This window comes from Budorcas taxicolor, chromosome 15, assembly GCF_023091745.1.
Source record: "Budorcas taxicolor isolate Tak-1 chromosome 15, Takin1.1, whole genome shotgun sequence".
Classification (NCBI taxonomy): domain Eukaryota; kingdom Metazoa; phylum Chordata; class Mammalia; order Artiodactyla; family Bovidae; genus Budorcas; species Budorcas taxicolor.
In genome coordinates this window covers 44,666,590-44,684,805 of record NC_068924.1, presented here as the reverse complement: position 1 = coordinate 44,684,805, position 18,216 = coordinate 44,666,590, and the positions used below count along the sequence as shown (strand labels likewise).

At 43.6% G+C, this 18,216-nt stretch overlaps 1 protein-coding gene across 1 annotated transcript in view; it reads left to right on the top strand.

Annotated features, from left to right (window-relative positions):
• The window catches only part of SYT9 (synaptotagmin 9), a 175,826-nt gene that overhangs the window by 148,391 nt on the left and 9,219 nt on the right, over positions 1–18,216 (top strand). The window contains exons 4-6 of the mRNA XM_052652116.1: positions 6,938–7,058; positions 8,661–8,832; positions 10,905–11,034. Of these exons, the coding sequence (XP_052508076.1) occupies positions 6,938–7,058; positions 8,661–8,832; positions 10,905–11,034 (423 nt within the window). The remainder of the gene's footprint in view (positions 1–6,937; positions 7,059–8,660; positions 8,833–10,904; positions 11,035–18,216) is intronic.

Here is an 18,216-nt window from a genome sequence, read left to right as displayed (position 1 = left end):
TGTGTGCAGAGTCACTACAGTGGTGTCCAACTCTCTGTGACCCTATGGACTGTAGCCCACCAGGGTCTTCTGTCCATGGGATTCTCCAGTCAGGAACACTGGAATGGGTTGCCATGCCCTCCTCCAGAGAGGAGCTTCCTGACCCAGGGATCGAACCTGTGTCTTTTATGCTCCTGCATTGGCTTGCTTGCTAAATCACTTGCATCATGTCCGACTCTTTGTGACCCCATGCACTGTAGCCTGGCAGTCTCCTCTGTTCAAGGGATTCTCCAGGCAAGAATGAGGTGGGTTCTTTACCACTAGTGCCACCTGGGAAACCCAGTACAGTGGTGCTTAAAAAGTATTGAGACTGGGATATCAAAACTCTGTTGATAATGATTCCATGCCTAACTTTATAACCTACTATAAAACCAAAGTTCATTAATTTTGGCAATGTTAATATCATACAAGTAGTATTAAAGAATAATTATTCAAAACATCCAGTTATATGTATCAGATGAAAATATGAGATTGCCCCCACTTCTTCATGAGGATCTTCACAAAATGACAAGCAGTAAAAGATTTTTGCTTTGACCCTTCAGTTATAAATGCAGACAATTAAGGATGTCCTAGAATCTGAGGAAAACCAACATCATGAAAGAGAAGGTCCAAGGTAAACAAATAGATAACTGGTCACTGGAGAAAAAGAGATGAAAGCAAGAGAAAAAAATTCCAATTAACATCAATCACTGAGGACCAAGCAAAATCAGTGAAAACAAGATATCTAAATACCTTTTGGGGAAATTACAGAAGATACAAGTACAAAGTAAAAGTACAAAGAAACAATCTTAAAACCTCCTTGAGGGGGGGAAAAGATCTACAAAAGAATGACATCAAACACCCTAGCTAGAACATGAAGTACTAGAAGGTATTGTGACAAAGTAGAAGATTCTAAGATAAAATAATTTTAAGCTAAATTCTGTGCCCAGCTAACTTTCTTTAAAGAATTAGAGCACAATAAAGATTACTCTAACTACCTGTGAACCCTCACTGAGAAAAAAGTACTCAAGGACACACACAAGCAAAGTGTATCTTAAAATGGGAGATAATGGGTTTTATGAAACTGCAGTGAGCATTGAAATAAATGTTAACCATAGTTTAAATGTTTGCTAATACTTTGGCTATGAAACAATGGAATGGGAATAAACCATATTTTGAAAGACAATGTCATAATAAATTCCAAGGGGAAGAAGATTTGGATACAAAATTAACAAGCTTGACTTAATAAAAATATAGAAATAAGTCCCTTGTGAATAGAGGATAGGCATTATTTTTAGATACATTTGAGCACAAATGCATGGGATAGGATAGGATAATTTTTAAATGGTTGAAACCATCAAGGCATTCTCTGAACTCAAGACAATAAAACCAGAAGACAAAATTATACTCCTCTATAAAATCTGTCTTTTCAGAATTTTAAAATTTCCATTAATTTATGTACCACAAAATTAATCAATTTTAAGTGTGCAAGTTTGTCACATATATATAGTCATATAACCACTACCATTCGGTTCAAAATAATTTTTAATATCTCTTATGACTTTTTTCTTTGACCTATAGATAATTTAGAAAAGTATTATCTAATTTTCAAATATTTAAAGATTTTCTAGATATCTATGGTTGAATTCTACTTTAATTTTATTATTGTTAAAGAACATACTTTGTTTGATTTCATTCATTTTGAATTTAATGAGAATTTTTAATGACTCAGAATATGATTCATCTTGCTGAATGTTTATATTTGAAAAGAATGGGCATTTTGATCATTTGATAGAGTATTAATAGGTAAAGTATCAATTACATCAGGTTGGTCGATAATATTATTCAAGTCTTTTATATCCTTAACTTATTTTTTGCTTGCTTGTTCAATGAATTACTGATAGAGTAGTGTTGGAATCGCTAATTCTACTTGTGTGTTTGCCTGTTTCTCCTCTTAATTCTATCTCATTTGTTTAATATATTTTGAAGTTCTGTTATTAGAAGCATATGCATTTAAGATTATGTCTTCTTGATGATTTTAGCCTTTGTCAATGAAATATCACCTTCCTCCCGGGTAATAGTCCTTGGTCTGGGATCTCGATATTAATATAACCACTCTAGCTCTGTTTACATGGCCTAATTTTTTTCATCCTTTAAACCTATCTTTGTCTTGATATTTTAAGTGGGTTTCCTGTAGACAGTGTATATAGTTGGGTCTTGCTTTACAGTCCTATCAGAAAATTTAAATCTTTTTAATTGAAATTATCAGGTATATACATTTAATGTAATTATCAAGATGGTAGTGTTTAAATCTGTCTTTTCTGTTTGTTCCACCTGTACTTTCATTCCCTTTTTCTGTGCCTTTTTTTGAATTGAGCATTTAGAAGTGTATTATTTAGTTTCCAAATATTTAGAGATTTCCCAGATTATCTTTTTGTTATTGATTTCTAATTCATTTCCATTGCAGCCAGAGAATATAGTTTGAATCTTCTCAAATTTAATTGAGACTTGTTTTGTGGGCTATAATATGATCTTTCTTGTTCAATGTTCTGGGTTCACCTGAAAAGATGTGTATTCTATTGCTGTTTGGTATTTCTTTAATGCCACTCATTAGGCCAAGTTAGTTGATAGTGCTATTCAGGTATTCAAATCTCTGACTGCAACTTGTTTATCCTCACAGTTCTATAAGTTTTTGCTTCAGATAATGAAATGATCCTCTTTTTCCTGATAATACTCGTTGCTTTTACATATACTTTGTCTGATATTAACTTAACCACTCCAGATTTCTTTCTATTAGTTTAAGTGTGGCATATTGTTTTTTATTCTTTTACTTTTAACGTACGTATACCTGTATATTTAAATTAAATTTCTTGTAGAGAGCATAATATTGGGTCTTGCTGTTTCCTAAATTAGATAATCTTTGCCTTTCATTTGGATGCTTAGATCTTTTACATTTATGTGATTATTGAAATTATTTTGTTTAAATTTACCATCTTACTATTTGTTTTCCATCATTTATGTCTCTTCCAGTCTTATTCCCATTTCCTTTTTTCCTGCCGTCTTTTGGATGAACTTAATATTTTTAAAGCATGTATCTTATCCCTTTTGCTGGCTTATTAACTAATTTATAGTTAATAAATTATGTTATTTTAGTCATTTCTTTTGGGTTTATGGTAGTATATGTTTTTAATATACAGAGCCTAACTTAAAGTGATAGTATTCTACTTATCTTCAGTACAAGAACCTTAATAGCAATGCTAGTTTCATATCTTTCCAGTGAATAACCCCAATAAAATTAAAGTTTCTCTTTCTCCATATTAGTTTTTTTAGTCCCAGAGAAGACTCTAAATCTCCCTGTGTGGGTAACATACTCATCCCTGAACAGAAGACAGTGGACAGGGCCATGAATACTTTGGTCTGAATTCCTGCAGCAGCCCTTCTAGACCTTTATGGAATTGGGAAGGATTTCACCAGAAGAATCCAAGGGTAGGAATGCAAAAGTGCGCTAGCTAGACAAAGACTAGAACTATCACAGACCACTACAGGTAAACATCGCAGAAAGAGTTTATAGGTTTTGCAGGTATAGAATTCATGCACATTTGCTATCAGTTCCCGATATATCTTGCCAACAGTACTGACCTTGGCCACACAAAGCAGAAGCAAATGAAGCATTTTTTGTATGACATTTTCCTTCCCCTTGTACCCCTCCAGGGCATTTAGCCACCAGTGACACCTCTGCATATCTGATTTCTGTCAAGTTGGAAAAGAAGCCAAACACTCCATACTCTTTTGTATTTGACTTTTATCAGCATTCTGGAAAATTTTTTACTGACAATATAAGTACTTCTGTGTAAGGCAGTGTTTCTCAACCTTGGCACTACTGACATTTTGGACCAAATAATTCACTGTAGTGAGGGGCTCCCCTGTGCATTGTGGGATGTTTAGCAACATCCCTGGACTCTACCTACTAGATGTCAGTAACACCTGCCTCCCCAGTTGTAATAGTTACAAATTTATCTAAATAACACCAAATGTGCCCGGAGGGAGCAAAATTGCTTGTGGTTGAGAACCACTGATTTAAAGGAAATGTTTATACACATCAGGAGCCATAGATTCTTAATCCCAAACTAGTATGTGCTGATGGGGAGAAAGCAGAGTTAGCATTATGTTCCATCAACTCCTATTCCATAGCCCACAAACTGGTCCCTTCTCAAGGGACCACATCTGTTGTCACCACGGCAAAAACAGCTTCCAGCACCTGGAAGAGAGCCGTGGTCAACAACCACACAGATGGTAAGAGAGCAAGCAGATGGATGGATGAATGGATAAAGGACAAAAAGAAAAATGTGCGTGATTATTCAGTGTTACTCTGGGGAAAGGAGTGAGTTAGGTGGTATGTTTAAGAAAAGGAGATATTTTACTATTATACTTAAAAATGTTTGTACTTGAATTTTGTCACTCTTACTTTCGTAGTTTCGATAATTTTAAATGATTTATTTTTAAAGCACTTGGAAATCAAACCAAGCCTTTTCTCCCTAATAAATCTTTAATTTGCCTAGGTTTTTCTTCTAAGTACAAAAGTGGACTTTAGCTCTAGTTCACATTCTGAATATATAACCAAATCTGAAGCATATTTTTTTCTTTTAACTCTTGAGCAAACAGCAATATAATGTAAATATTTGTGAATGAAAGAGGTTTATGTTGGAGGAAAATGTACTTAGCACAAAAGTAACTTCACACAGTACATTCAGTTGTGTGCCTTGGCCTTGAGGGTGGGGACTGGAGTAGATAGATCATCACATCTCCGGCCCTACAGAGCTGGTGCAGCGGGGGCCCTCAGAAATCGTATGCTGAAAAAAATGATGATAGAGCTTCACACTCATGGCTTTGGTTGCTCCTGTTTTACTTTGTTCAGACCAGGGTTATTAGGGCAGGATGAGAGGAGAGGGGGTTTGAGCCCTCTGAGAAAAGTCCTCTGAGAAGAACAGATGTCTGGGCCTTTCTGCTTAAGGCAGACAGAAGAGGTCCAAGGGCAAGGGAGTAGGCCAGGGAGTGTAAAGAGAAAAAGGTAATTAATGGGAACAGCTGTTGCTCCTCTTTTTTCTCTGCTGCTGGCCAGAAACTGGATCAAATCCTTCAGTGACAGCAGGCCCTCCTCCTGCAGTCGAAACCCCAGCAACACAAACCTGTCTAGCCCCAGCCCATGTTGACACCCCACTCCTGTAAAATTGTCATCTCTCCCCTCACCTCCACCCCAGAGGGAAAGGCCCAACTACCTAGGTCTCTTGATATCAGGGCTTCAGGAACCAGAAGAGCCTGGCATGCTTTCGAGGGGAGGTCATTTATTTACATGAAGCAGGCAGAGCTCAGGGATACAGAGCAATCCATCTGCCTTAGCGACCAGAGAGGCTCCCTTCACCTCATCCTCCTACAGAAGCGGTCAAGGAAGGAGGTTGGGCGAGATGACCTTCCAGAGCCGAATCTGTGCTTCTAAAAATAGAAGCATCCTTGGAGAATCAAGGAGGGGAGGAGAGGCAATAGATGTTGAGGGCAAAAACCGGACACCCCAGAGCATTATCATTATGAAGCTATATTAATTAGACCCAGACACCCAGCTTGATAACCTCAGGCATCACAGAAGTTGAAACGAACTGGCTTTTTTCGTTTTTTCCCCATTTCTGGTTGTATTTTCCCTGGGCTAAAAAGGAGAAAGAGAATGGTGTCTTCTGACCTATTTGATTGGCTGCACACTGCCCAAGGAGATGTTTTCCCCAGCAGAGGAAAGTGGGGCTTCTTAGAGACAAAGAAAGAAAGCAAAAGCTTAAGCAAAGTGGGAGCCCAGCGGTCAGCAATCGGGGGCTGTGGGACCTGGATCCCCTCCTGTGTCCGCCAGTCTGGAGATTGCATAGGGCTGGGCAGGTGTCCAAGTGTGTGCAGGGCTGTGGATGTGTGGGCTCAGGGCTGCTGCTCTGCAGGGTCCTCGTCTAAAGAACTGTAGGGACTAGCGTTTGCAGGCCTCAGTGAAGCCACATCCTGGTCTGCACAGGTTGTGTGTGACCAGGTTGTGTGCAGGGTTCTGGTGGGTAGAGGGATGTGGGGGTGTGTGTGTGTGTGTGCACGTGCGCACGTGCACGTGCGCATGCACGCATGTGTCAGGATGGAGAGTGTTAGCAGGAGTGTATGGAAGTATTGCAGCAAACTTGGTGGGGACCATGTAGGGAAGAGTGAGGGACTGTCGGGGAGGGATGCATATGGCTGGTGTCATGTGCCTGTATGAGGTTTGCAGGAAAAACTGCGGGCGAAGCTATGTAGGAAACCAGGGATGAGGAGTCTCCAAGGGGCTGTATGGAGACCCATTTGAGAGAGTGCACAAGACTGCGGGGGCTGTATACAGAGCATGTCTGGGGTGCCTGTGAGGCAGACAGCACTGCTGGGGACTCTGGGTAGCTTTGTCCCAGGGGCTGTGTGGACTATGGTGGGGATATGAGTGAAATCTCATGGGGGTCTCCATGGGGTTAGTTAGGCTGTGGGGGCTTCTGTTCTCTGTGCAGGGCTGCAGGTAATGAGACAGAAGGGACAGAACCCAGACGGTCTGCAGTTCTGCCATCTAAAGATGAGTGTGTTTCCTTAGGGAGGGGGCTCCTGAGGTAGGAACATTTATTCTTCTGGTGATTGATGATGTGAAGGGAAAAGACGTGAGGGATTTGGGAGATGAGCAGAAGGACCAGTGCAGCCCCTTGCAATGCTGCCCTGCCCCTGCTTCTGTGTGCACCAGGCTAAAGACACTTTCTTTATTATGATGATTATTTTATGTTTAAAATTTATTTTTTTTAATTGAAGGATAATTGCTTTACAGAATTTTGTTGGTTTCTGCCAAATGAAGATATTTCTAGCGCTTCAGTTTGTGCTTTCTCAACAGGACAATGTGGATCTTGGAGAACTGATGTTTTCCCTCTGCTATCTTCCCACGGCTGGCAGGCTGACCATTACCATTATAAAAGCAAGGAATTTAAAGGCAATGGACATAACAGGAGCATCAGGTGGGACAATCTCAAATTCACATTTCTTCCTACAGTTCTTATATAGCACCTCATGAAGCTTCCAGTGGAGTAATAAAGGTACATGGACTTTGGAACCAAACTGCCTAGGTTTAAACCTAGTCCTAGACCTAATAGCTGTGTGACTCTGGCAAGTCAGTCCCTCTGGGTTTCAGATTCCCCATCTGTAAAAATGAGGATCATAATAGTGTCTGGCTGTTTGTGTTTTTACAGGATTATGATGCCTAGGAATGGTGCCTGGCGCACACTGAAAGCTCCTCGGTGTTAGCTCTCATTATTACTACCAGTATTCCCTCTTAGGGCTTCTCCTCCATGTGACTGTGGACTGGACCCACAGTTTGCACATGCCGATATATCTAATTGGGTCTTTCCTCAGATACAAGCAATTGTCAGCTCAGGCTTTTAGAAGATTGATACCCTATATCCTTCTGTGAAGGGTCCATCGGTGAACTATGCAGTTTGGTTTTTCCAGTGAATCAAGCATGTACCTTTAAATATTAAACCCTCACAGAGGGACTTCCCTGGCAGTCCAGTGGTTAAGCTTCCACACTTCCAATGCAGAGGACATTAGTTAGATTCCTGCTGGAGGAACTAAGATCCCATACTGCTTGGCATGGCCAAAAAATAAAAAAAAAACAAATGAAATCCTAACAGAAGGTATCCTGAAATGGAGTTCCTTTATATAAGTTCACAAGCCACCTCTGCAGAGGTTCCCAAAATGTAGTCGCAAAATGCCCAGTCCATTGGCTTTTGGTCACTGAGATCAAAAGATGCGATAAATTGCCTCCTGGATACCAGTGTTTTATTCAACCAGAAAAAAAAAAAAAGATGTGACCCCTTCTGGCCCTCTTAAGTCCTCCTGGACAGTGTATGAGTGTCAGGGCCACCCGTGGTTATGCAGGTGAAGCAAGGAGAACTCCCCACTGAGCAGGAAAATAGTGAGGTGAAACCAGCAATGTCCCAGCAGGCGCAGAGACCAGGCTTGTCCCCTGCCACCCAGTGGCAGCATGGCCCCACAAGCAAGCCTGTGTCCTTTCTCTCCCTGACCTGCTGAACTGCTTCCCCTTCACAGCTCGACTGCAGGCAGCTCAAGAGCTTGAAGCTTCTGCACTGAAGGACATCCACCTGCACCCCAGCTTCTTGCTATGTCCAGGTGTTTAGCTTCTCCCTTTCCTAAAGGCCTGGGTTTTAGGAAAGACTCCGTGGGGTGGCTCCGAGTCAGAGCGTGCCACCTCTTCCCCCGTGCCTTGAAAATGGCTTGTGTTTCCCTTCCTGTGGCATCCTGGCAAGTCCATGATCTTAGCTGGAACATTTCTAATTTGATAACAGATGTTTTCACACTGTGTTTAAATTCCGCACATTTTGAGCAGAGTGTGTCCTGTGCTTTTTCCTGAATGAATGGCTTAATTACCCCAACTCCAGTCGTTGCCCAGACATTGTATAAATTAAAATCTTCAGACTCCAGTCTGCAGGCAGGTAAAGGGCTTCTGCACCCTGTGGTCCTTGAAACTCTACCATGACAAAACTGCTGGCCTAAATCTGCATGTCTCCTCACAGTACTCCTGCTTCTCATGGTCTGTGCAGATCCCTACGTGAAAGTCTCACTGATGTGTGATGGCAGACGACTAAAAAAGAGGAAAACGTCCACCAAGAGGAACACTCTGAATCCTGTTTACAATGAAGCCATAGTCTTTGACGTCCCTCCCGAGAACATTGACCAAATCCACCTGTCCATAGCAGTCATGGACTACGACCGGTGAGATGCCTGGAGCTGTTTCTCATTGCAAACCCACTGTGCCCAGGACTAGGGAAGGGGTGGCAGCCGTGGAGTCTTAGCTGCTGTCCCAGTGCAGCCACTAAGCAGCACCCTGAGAGCTGATTGACAAGGAGTCACCATTTTGCAAGCCTCTAAGCTCTCCTGTTTCTCATTCTCTCCCCTCCTCCATCCTTCTGTCTCTTCCTTGCTTCCCCTCTCCATCCCTGTACACCCCTAGAGTCAGCTTGGAGAACTGTGGGCCCCACAGATCTTAATCTTCCCTCAGGCAGTCCTACCTGGCCTTTATCAGAAAAATTCCACTCAAAACAGCAGAATGATTACTTGAGCCAGACCATCAACATTTCTAAATACATAGCTTCATTCTTTTTTTTCTTTTTCTTCTCCCAATATGTTTAATAAAGATCATTTCTATCCACTTAAGTCTGAAAGCAAACACAGAAATGTTCTCTTGAAATTGCTAGAATCAATATGGATGACGGGGTACATTAAAATGTATAAGATGCTCGACTTTCTAATTAATACCGCACAGAAGAGATATTTATAGCCTGCATTGTAGCCAATTGTGTATTTAAAGGACTGATTTGAAAAACAGTCATTTTAATATGCAAAGGAAGTACCAACAGGGAATTATACATGTTAAACCAGTCATTAGACAAAAATGCAAAGTCTTTTTTTAATTGGAAACCTCCCACGTGGTCTGGGCACAATTGTTAAAAAAAAAAAATCATTCTGACTTCTAATGTCTTACAGTATCATTTGCAGCTAAATAATTTTCCCACAGACCCTGAAATGTCAGCCCAGCAGCCTCAGTGCCCTGAACACTCTTTTCAGCAGATTTCTGGGTGAAACATAATCGTCTTGCAACCTAGGGAGCATGTCTGTTGGCTTGGCTGCACATGGGTGTGACAGCACATGCTGGGCTGTAGACCTCATCCTGTCCCTCTGGATGACACACAACACCAATAGTGTCAGGCCACAGGAGGGAACATGGCCCACCAGCCGTGGAAGGCTGGGCCAGTATTTTTCAAGCTATTGCCAAGTTTCCCACATCGACAAATCTGATTATGTGAGCTCTGCTTCAATTTAATTCTCAATAAACTCATGAATCTGGTCTGGAAAAATCCATGGCAGAATTCATGGGGCTTCTGCATGCAACTGATTTTAATGAGCATAGAATCCAATATCCTTCACACTACTTCTCCACCCTTGCCTCCCCCTTGCACCATCCATAGGAGAAAAATCCCTCATCTTTGCAGGAAGGAAAAAGAAAGAGCCTGTGAATTTGGATCCCAGAGAATTAAAGGATGAGCCATGTAATTCTGGATGCATGCAAAGGATTTATAACCAAAAACTGGAAGGAAGGGGAAAAAAATGAGCCAAGGAAGAGACCTATCCAAGGATGTTTCAGAAATACTAGCTAGGTATTAAAGGATCTCATTGTTTTTCTACAGTAGGAAACTGAAGTTGGGTCAAAGAAGCAAAGCTGGGCTTGGAAGGAAGGAGGGAAGAGCATGAAAAGAAAACATGTTTTCTAAAGAGAGGTCTTGCAAAAGACAGGAGCCACCTCCATTCTGCCCTTGTCAGCTCAAGGCTACAGCTGCCAGACTCAGAGCTCTTCCATGACCCATTCTTGATTCCCATTTGTTGAAGTGAAACAGCCATCAGTGCAAGAAACTCCTTTCAGTGCCCCCATTTTTCATCACAGAGATCTGAAGGCCTGAAGTCAGTTAGCCTTGTTCCAGAACCAGAGGTGGCATCCTTTGTGTGCATCAGAGAGTTTTTCCAACTCAGGGTTCTTAGGAACAAGCTAAGTTCTGCCAGTGTTAAGACAGCCCAGTTGTGTGAGGGCCAGACTCTGGGCTTCCTCTCTGTGCCCTCAAGTGCCATATTGGTCCCCAGGTCCTAGTGGCTGTTAAGGTTAACTTGTGCTTTTACATTCAAGAGTGAAAAGAACCAAGCCTTTCCTAATTCCTATATGTTTAATTGAGTAGTTGCTGTTCTTATATATCAAAGTTTTAGGAAAAAAATAACTATTGTGGACCATTTCACAGTGTAGGTCACAATGAGATCATCGGCGTGTGTCAAGTAGGCAACGAAGCTGAGCGGCTGGGCAGAGACCACTGGAGTGAAATGTTGTCATATCCACGCAAGCCCATTGCACACTGGCATTCCCTGGCGGAGGTAAGACCCCTCCCGTGTGCACCCCTTTGCAGAAGGACAAATGCTTTACAGTTGAAATGCAGGAGCCACCAGAAATGTGAGTGTACCAGGGTCTGTGGTCTTCGATGGGTTTCCCTGCTTGTACTTCCTGGGACTGTTCCTTGGAAATTGCATTCAGTCTGCTCCCTGCCAGTCGGCTAGGTTTTGAACGTTGACCAGGGATCATCCTTCACTTTGAATACTTTCAAAAAAAGATCTAGATTCTCCTATTCTATGTTATGGCTTTGGATTGACATTTGGAGGGCATCTGCAAGATCTGGGTGAGTGTGGCGTGTCAGGCCATCATAGAGTGACTTACAGCTGGCGTCAGAAGGAACTGGAGACCAGGTGAGATGAAGCATGGGTTTTAGGACTAGCTCTACCATAAACCTGTGATTCTGGGTTAGTATCAATTGTATATGATGAAAAAAAAAAAAAGGCGCCAAATTAACATACCACAAAATAACAAGTGAAATGGAAGTTTATTTCTCTCTGATGTAAAAAAGGTTCAGAGGAAGGCTATCTAGGCTGTTATAGTGGCTCTGTGATTAACAGAAATCAAGACTTCTATCTTTCTGCCTCCCGGTCCCAGTGTGGGGCTTTTTGTTTCTTTGTTGTTGTTGTTGTTATTTGGGGGGGTTTTTTGAGGTTACCTCATTGAACATGGCAGCTAAGCTCCAATCATCACATATCTTTTGGTCATAGAAACATGAAGACACAAGCCAAAAGCACATACATTCCTTTTTAAAGGATTTTCCTTGATATCTTATGCAACACTGCTCCTTCTATTTAATTTAGTCACAGAACTTAGTCATAAGGTTATGTCTGGTTTCAATGGAGGGTAGGAAGTGTATTCTTTTTGTTGGTGGCAGTGTGTGCAACTGAAAAAGCAGAGTTCTGATTCTGGTTGCAAGGTAGCAGAAGAGTGGATACTTGGAGGCAGCGGACCATGGTTTTGCCTCTGACACTCATTCATTCACTCACTCCCCATCCTTTCCTTCTCATTCTTCCGCCATTCATCCTTAACTCAGTGACACACCCTCTTTTTTTATTTACTAACTCATTCTCTCAGGAATAAATTGCATTCACTGAGTGACATTTCTGTGGGTCAAATGCCATATTAGATAGAAAAAATATATAGATGTAAGAAACCTTTCCTTTCCTTAAGAGCTTGTATACTCTGAGAGAGAGACAGCATGTAAACTAACCACTGAGTGCACGATCCTAAACATTATCGTCCCCATCAGGTACTAAGGGGCACAAAGGAAGGAGGTGTCTGTCATGCTTGAGTGAGCTTGTCTGTGAAGTCTTAGTCCCTCCTGCTCTTGGGAAGTGAACTGAGCCCCTGGGAATAAGAATATGAAGGAGTGTGGGTTCCAGGCAGAGAACTCCCTCTTATTCTCCCAGGGCAGGCAGCTCTGTTCCCTGCAAAACCATCTTGAGAGGCCGAGATCAGAGCCTTGCTCGCTCAGTGTGAGTTTCACTGCCCTGGACAGTCAGGAGAGCCTCAGTAAACATGCAGGGCTGCTGTGGAGAGGCAGGAAGGCCCCAGGGGATGAAGGGGCAGTCTTTGTTGGAGATGGTACCAGAGGGGATGAGCAGGATATGGTTGGAGGGCTGATTCTAAGCTTCAGGGCTTCCAGGTGGTATACTCCAAGAGGGCCTGGGGGCCCCCTAGTTTTCAGGTCCCTGAGGACACCTCTGTCCTTGGGCCACAGAAGTGAAGACTCTCTCCTGGATTCAAAATTAATCCCTGCAGGAGACCATCAAAACTGTGAACCACCTGAGAAGTAGCTAGGGGACTGGTGCTGACTACGACGCACCTCACTTCTTCAGGTCCTGGTGGAATTCTCAAAGGAGTCCATCTGTGGGCTTATAAAATTGCCGGAGCCTGTCACTAGCAGCGGCGGAGCATTTGTAATAGACTTTTTGCACCCTAACAGAGTCACTGCCGACTTTCATTCTTATTTGTAATCTGGAGTGTTAAAAAGTGTCCGAGCTTCTGAACACAAGGAATGGGAAAGGAGTAAGGATCAGGGTATGGCGTGGAGCTGAGACAGGGGCCCTGATTCTGTGCACAAGCACTCCCCTGTCCATGGCCTTGCCAGGGAGTGACTGGGGGTGGCACGCTGTACACAAGCATGGCGCGTGCACCTTACCTGAGGGCACATGTAGAAAGCGGGCCTGGGAGGCTCCACTCGCTGCCCAGAAGAAAGTGCTGTGTGACTGGCCGCCCAGGAGACGAACCTCAGACCCTGAGCACTTGGCTTATTGCAAATCTGTGTTTGACAGTTATGTGAGAAATAAGTGTTTTTAAGGTTAAACCACTGAAACTTGGGAGTTGTTTGTTAACAGCAGCTAAAATTACTTCAGCGATTACAGTGGTCTTTTCTCAACCATTGCTGAACTAAGGAAATGAAATGTCCCTTATATGAAAGGCAAATGGAGGGAGGCTTTCCCTGCTCTGTTGCTTCCTGTGTCTTTGAAGTACATGCCCGAGCCTTTGAATCCATCCTAAGCAGGGAAGCAATATTTTCTCTTTTTAGAACAAATGTGTAATGAGCAGAACTGTGGCAGAGGAACTGGATGAGGTGAGAAGCAGTGTCGGAGGGGTGACCACGCTTTGCTGACAGCTGTCAGGATGGAGGAGGCTATGGGCAGAGCAGTTGGAAGTGCTCAGTTTGGGCTTGGATGGACCTAGACTCAAATCCCTGTGCTACCACTCAGTTGCCTGTGTCTGTCCCTTTCTGAATCGATTTTCTCCTCTGTCAAGTGGCCGTAATAGTGCCTGTGCCACAAGGGTGGTTGTGAGGATTAAACAATCTAATGTATGTGAAGCACCGTGGCTGGCACCCAGTAAATGTTCAGTAAACTTCCCAGTTACCACCATTATTATGTAGGTCCTGTGTTGCTATGTGTTCTCATGGGACTGGTGCACAAAGATACATCGTAATGTTTGTCATGGACGGAAAAAAGTTTGGACACCCCCCACCCCCCACATGCTGGTGAGTGGTCACCTCAGACTGGAGGAAGGGGTCATTTGTGACTTGTCTGGATGTAGGTGCAGGTATTTCAGTTCTGTTCTTTCTCCTTTCTTCCTTGGCCTTAAAGATATGTTACTGTTATACTAAGAACTGTTACATTTTCTACTTTAAAACAAAAATAGCAATTAAGTTGCTGTTCTCTGTGTGTGTACACAAGGGTAAGTGTAAAAATGAAAGAGAAAAAAGAGAAGATACAGGGTAGTTAGGATTTAGTATGAAGTGAGGCTGACCTGGCAGAAGCTCTTTGCTGCTGGGGGCTGAGGGACCAGGTTAGGACTGAACCCTGGGACCTGCAGAGATCTGGCAGCCTGCCTGGGGCTGTATCCAACACACCCTGACCTTGCCAGAGCAGGTGGCAGATGGAGTCTTCAAAGCCAGTGCGTTCAAAAATCCGTTTCTCTCTCAGGAATTCTGGATGGCTTCACTGCACACTCAAAGGTCAGCCAGTGCTGCTTAACTCTCTTGTCTCCCCATGATGTCAGTGGCTCTGAAAGCTGTGTCAGTTCCCTCCGAGCAGCTTCCTGGGCCCTGGGGACAGGAGCATCCCCTCCACAGGCCCTCAGGAGATGACAGAGCTCTCGGGGCTCCCCCCACAGTCCCCTCCTCCATATATCCAAGAGAAGATGGTGCTGAGCACCTTTCCCACCCCGACATGTGGAGCTGACCCCACCATGCACTCCGGGGAGAGTGATAGAAATAGCTCCAGGTTTCCATCGCTTCCTTGTGAAATGTTATTTGACCTCTGGATTAAAAAGTAGTGAATTTCACTGATGGAAAGACCAGACCACAGACATCATTGGGTTAAAGCAGTTTTTACTTTTCTCAAAGAGATAGAATCTGATCAGAATGCACAATGAAGGTCAGCAATATTCCCCCTGATTGACAGAAATGCAACATTCTAAATCACAAAGCCCTGCTCAGGGGGTACTCAAGTGTGAGTAAGTCTTCCTCTCTCCAAGCTCACTCTTTTCCCTGTGTACCTGGTTAGACTTGACAGTCTGCAGGGCCACCTCAAGAGCTGAAAGGCCCTGCAGCTCTAGGTTGGGCAGTTCCTAGCATCAGTAGTGGTGGGCGTTGCACCATACACCCTGGGGTGAGCAGAGTCCTCATCTGCCAGCCGCTGCCCCCTTGAGGGTGTAAACTGCGAGCTGTGTGACTAAAGCAAATGTCATCACCCAGACTGGACTGGGAGTTACCTTTCCAAGCCCTTTAAATCAACTCTAGATGTTATCCATCAAGGTGCCCGGCAGGCCTACCCCAAAGTCTTCAAGGGCCCCATATTGCCAAGATTGCCCAAGCTGGATTAAGTGTCCAGTCCTGGTCCACTTTGCTAGAGGTCAAGGTCACGGATATGCGATCTGGTCCCAGTGCAGCAGGAGTGTTGAAAGTAGACTTCCCAAGCAAGGTCCGCCCCTTCGCAGGGAAATGGACACAAGTGAGCTCACCTGATTCCCAGAAGATTCTGAAGTGAGGAAGTCAGAGGCTTCAGCACTCTGGGCCAGCTGTTACTCATAATAGATTTAGAGGAGTGATTCCCCAGAAAGAGGAGGGCTTGACTGGAAGAAACCAAGCAGATCAAGTTTCCATCACGGAGTCTGAATGTGTGTAGAGCTTAGGTCCTGGTAAGGATTAGGCCAACAGAGAAGGAAACAGAGACCAGAAAAAAAAAAAAAAAACCATGATGCTAGGCACAGAATGGGAAGGCTCAAGGGAAGTTGCCCCGCACTCTCCTTCCTCCTCCCCGAGCTGGCGCCTGGTGGGGAAAGCACAGAGGCCCTGACGATGGGGGAGAGCGGTGTGCTCGCCTCTGACTGGGCTTGCTGTCCTGTGTGTCTTTGGCCAGCAGATGCTGTTGTCACTGCCTGTGCTGATGGAACCCCCTCAGAGCTGACCAGGCCCCACTGCAGCTCTTGACTGCCCTGAGGTCTCTGAGGCCTGGCAGCACCTCATTTGATGCCAGGCTCAAGAGGTCTTCTGTGCAGCCCTGGTACAGGGTCGCTTTCCGCACTTGCTGGATGCCTGCTCCTCAACAGAAATCTTGTTGGCCAATAGTGGCATCTCCTTTTCACATCCTGGGAGCATTCAGGGACATGCAGGAACTGCCGGAGACTCAGGAGTTACGTGGCCATTTCTACCTTCTTCCTCTAGCTTCATCTTGGCTCAGGGGCCGTAGGTGCCTTCAGCTTCCTCAACCCACCTGAAACTTGAGGCTTCAAGCTTGAGGGGTGAATCTGCACCTCACATCAAGTACCCTCCATCTCTCCTAACAAAGGCTCTCCGCTTCCTCTTTCTAACTAGCAGAAACTTCCTTTATATCAGAGCGTCGTTTCCTTTAACCTGTAACTTGTGTTCAGACCTTCAAGGTTTCCTGTCGACACTGGGATTTCAACATGTCTCTTTTCTCTTGACAAGGCCTAGCTTTAGAGACTCCATTTCTGGAAGGGTTGTCTGATCACTGACCTCATGTTGTTTGTCCTCTGTTTGCAGGACATGTAGCATTGATTCCTTTGAATGTAACAACACAGTTTACAGACAGTAGAAACACTGTCCCTGTTATATAGGCATTGAATTAGTGTCTGAGGAATGAATGAATGAATGAGACATAATGAAAGCAGTTGTGTTCCTTTAGTTCTAAAGTTCAACAGTTTCTCAGTCCAAAGTGGAAGTCAGTTCAGAGCAAAATGTAAAAGGTATTAAGACTGAATTTACAGTGACCTCTTCAAATGGAGATGGTCCTTATTAAGCTCCAACCTCTGATTACCTTTTCTTTATTTAGGAGAAGAATGTGAGCAGAGGTCATTTCTGCACCCCCAACCCTGTCACTTGGTTCCCATGAACTGCCCTCTGATAGTAGTGACTCTGTATTTCGAGTGCATTAGGAAATGTTCAGAATATTCAGAGCAATAATTTAGGCACCTTAGTAAATTATGAAGGTCCCCCTCTTGCTGATATGGGTGGTCAGGTTCTGAAGAACTTTGTATCTTCTTTCATAAGAGACGGAGGAGCAGAAACCACAGACGTCCCTGTGGCAAATGGCAGAATGCTGCTCCCCAAATGAGAATTGATCAGGAGGGGAGACAAGGACATCAGTCCTCAACTTGACTTTTCTCACCAGGGGAACATTTTAGCAGCAATTTTACATCAGGCAATGATTATCTTGGCCTACCTGTGAAAATTTTAAAAAAAGAGGAAAGTAGTGGGAAGGTACTTTTTGGACAAAATAAAGGCCTTATGATTGAGATTTTTTTTTTTTTCAAAAACTAAATTTTTTATTGGGGGATTTAGTATGCCAATATCCATAAACACCTGCAAAGCCCCTGAAGCAACACTGATTGCAAAGAACATAGAAATGTACTCCATGTTGGGATCTGAAAACCATGTAACAAACTTGTTAGAATCTGTGCCAGTTGATGTAAGTGGCCAGAATGCAGTTTGGACCAGGAGGCATGGTTAGTGTTAGTGGGTCGTTGTGTTTCCAGCTGTGGAGGGAATGGTCAGCAAACAAAGCCAAGAGCATTCAGTGTTTCCAAGCAAGTCCTGTTTCCTATGTAGAATTATCTGATTTAGCGGGGCGGGGGTTAGGGGCGGGGAATGGATGCTAAGCATTTTCTCATCTTTAGTATACAAAATCTATGACTCTTCCAGTGGTCTGTAGAGATAGGAATCATATAAACCATGGAAGCATTAAGGTAAGAACTAGAGGTATGAATACCTTGGGAAATACCAAATGCAAAAGTAGGAAGTCAAGACATACCTACAGTAACAGGCAAGTTTGGCCTTGGAGTACAAAATGAAGCAGGGCAAAGGCTAACAGAGTTTTGCCATGAGAATGCAAGGTCATAGCAAACACCCTCTTCCAACAACATAAGAGACGACTACACATGGACATCACCAGATGGAAACACTGTCCCTTTTACATAGGCATTGAATTAATATCCGAGGAATGAATGAAAAAAGGAATGAATGAGACATAATGAAAGGTCCATCTAGGCAAAGCTATGGTTTTTCCAGTAGTTATGTATGGATGTGAGAGTTGGACCATAAGGAAGGTTGAGTGGTGAGGAACTGATGCTTTTGAATTGTGGTGCTAGAGAAGACTCTTGAGAGTCCCTTGGACTGC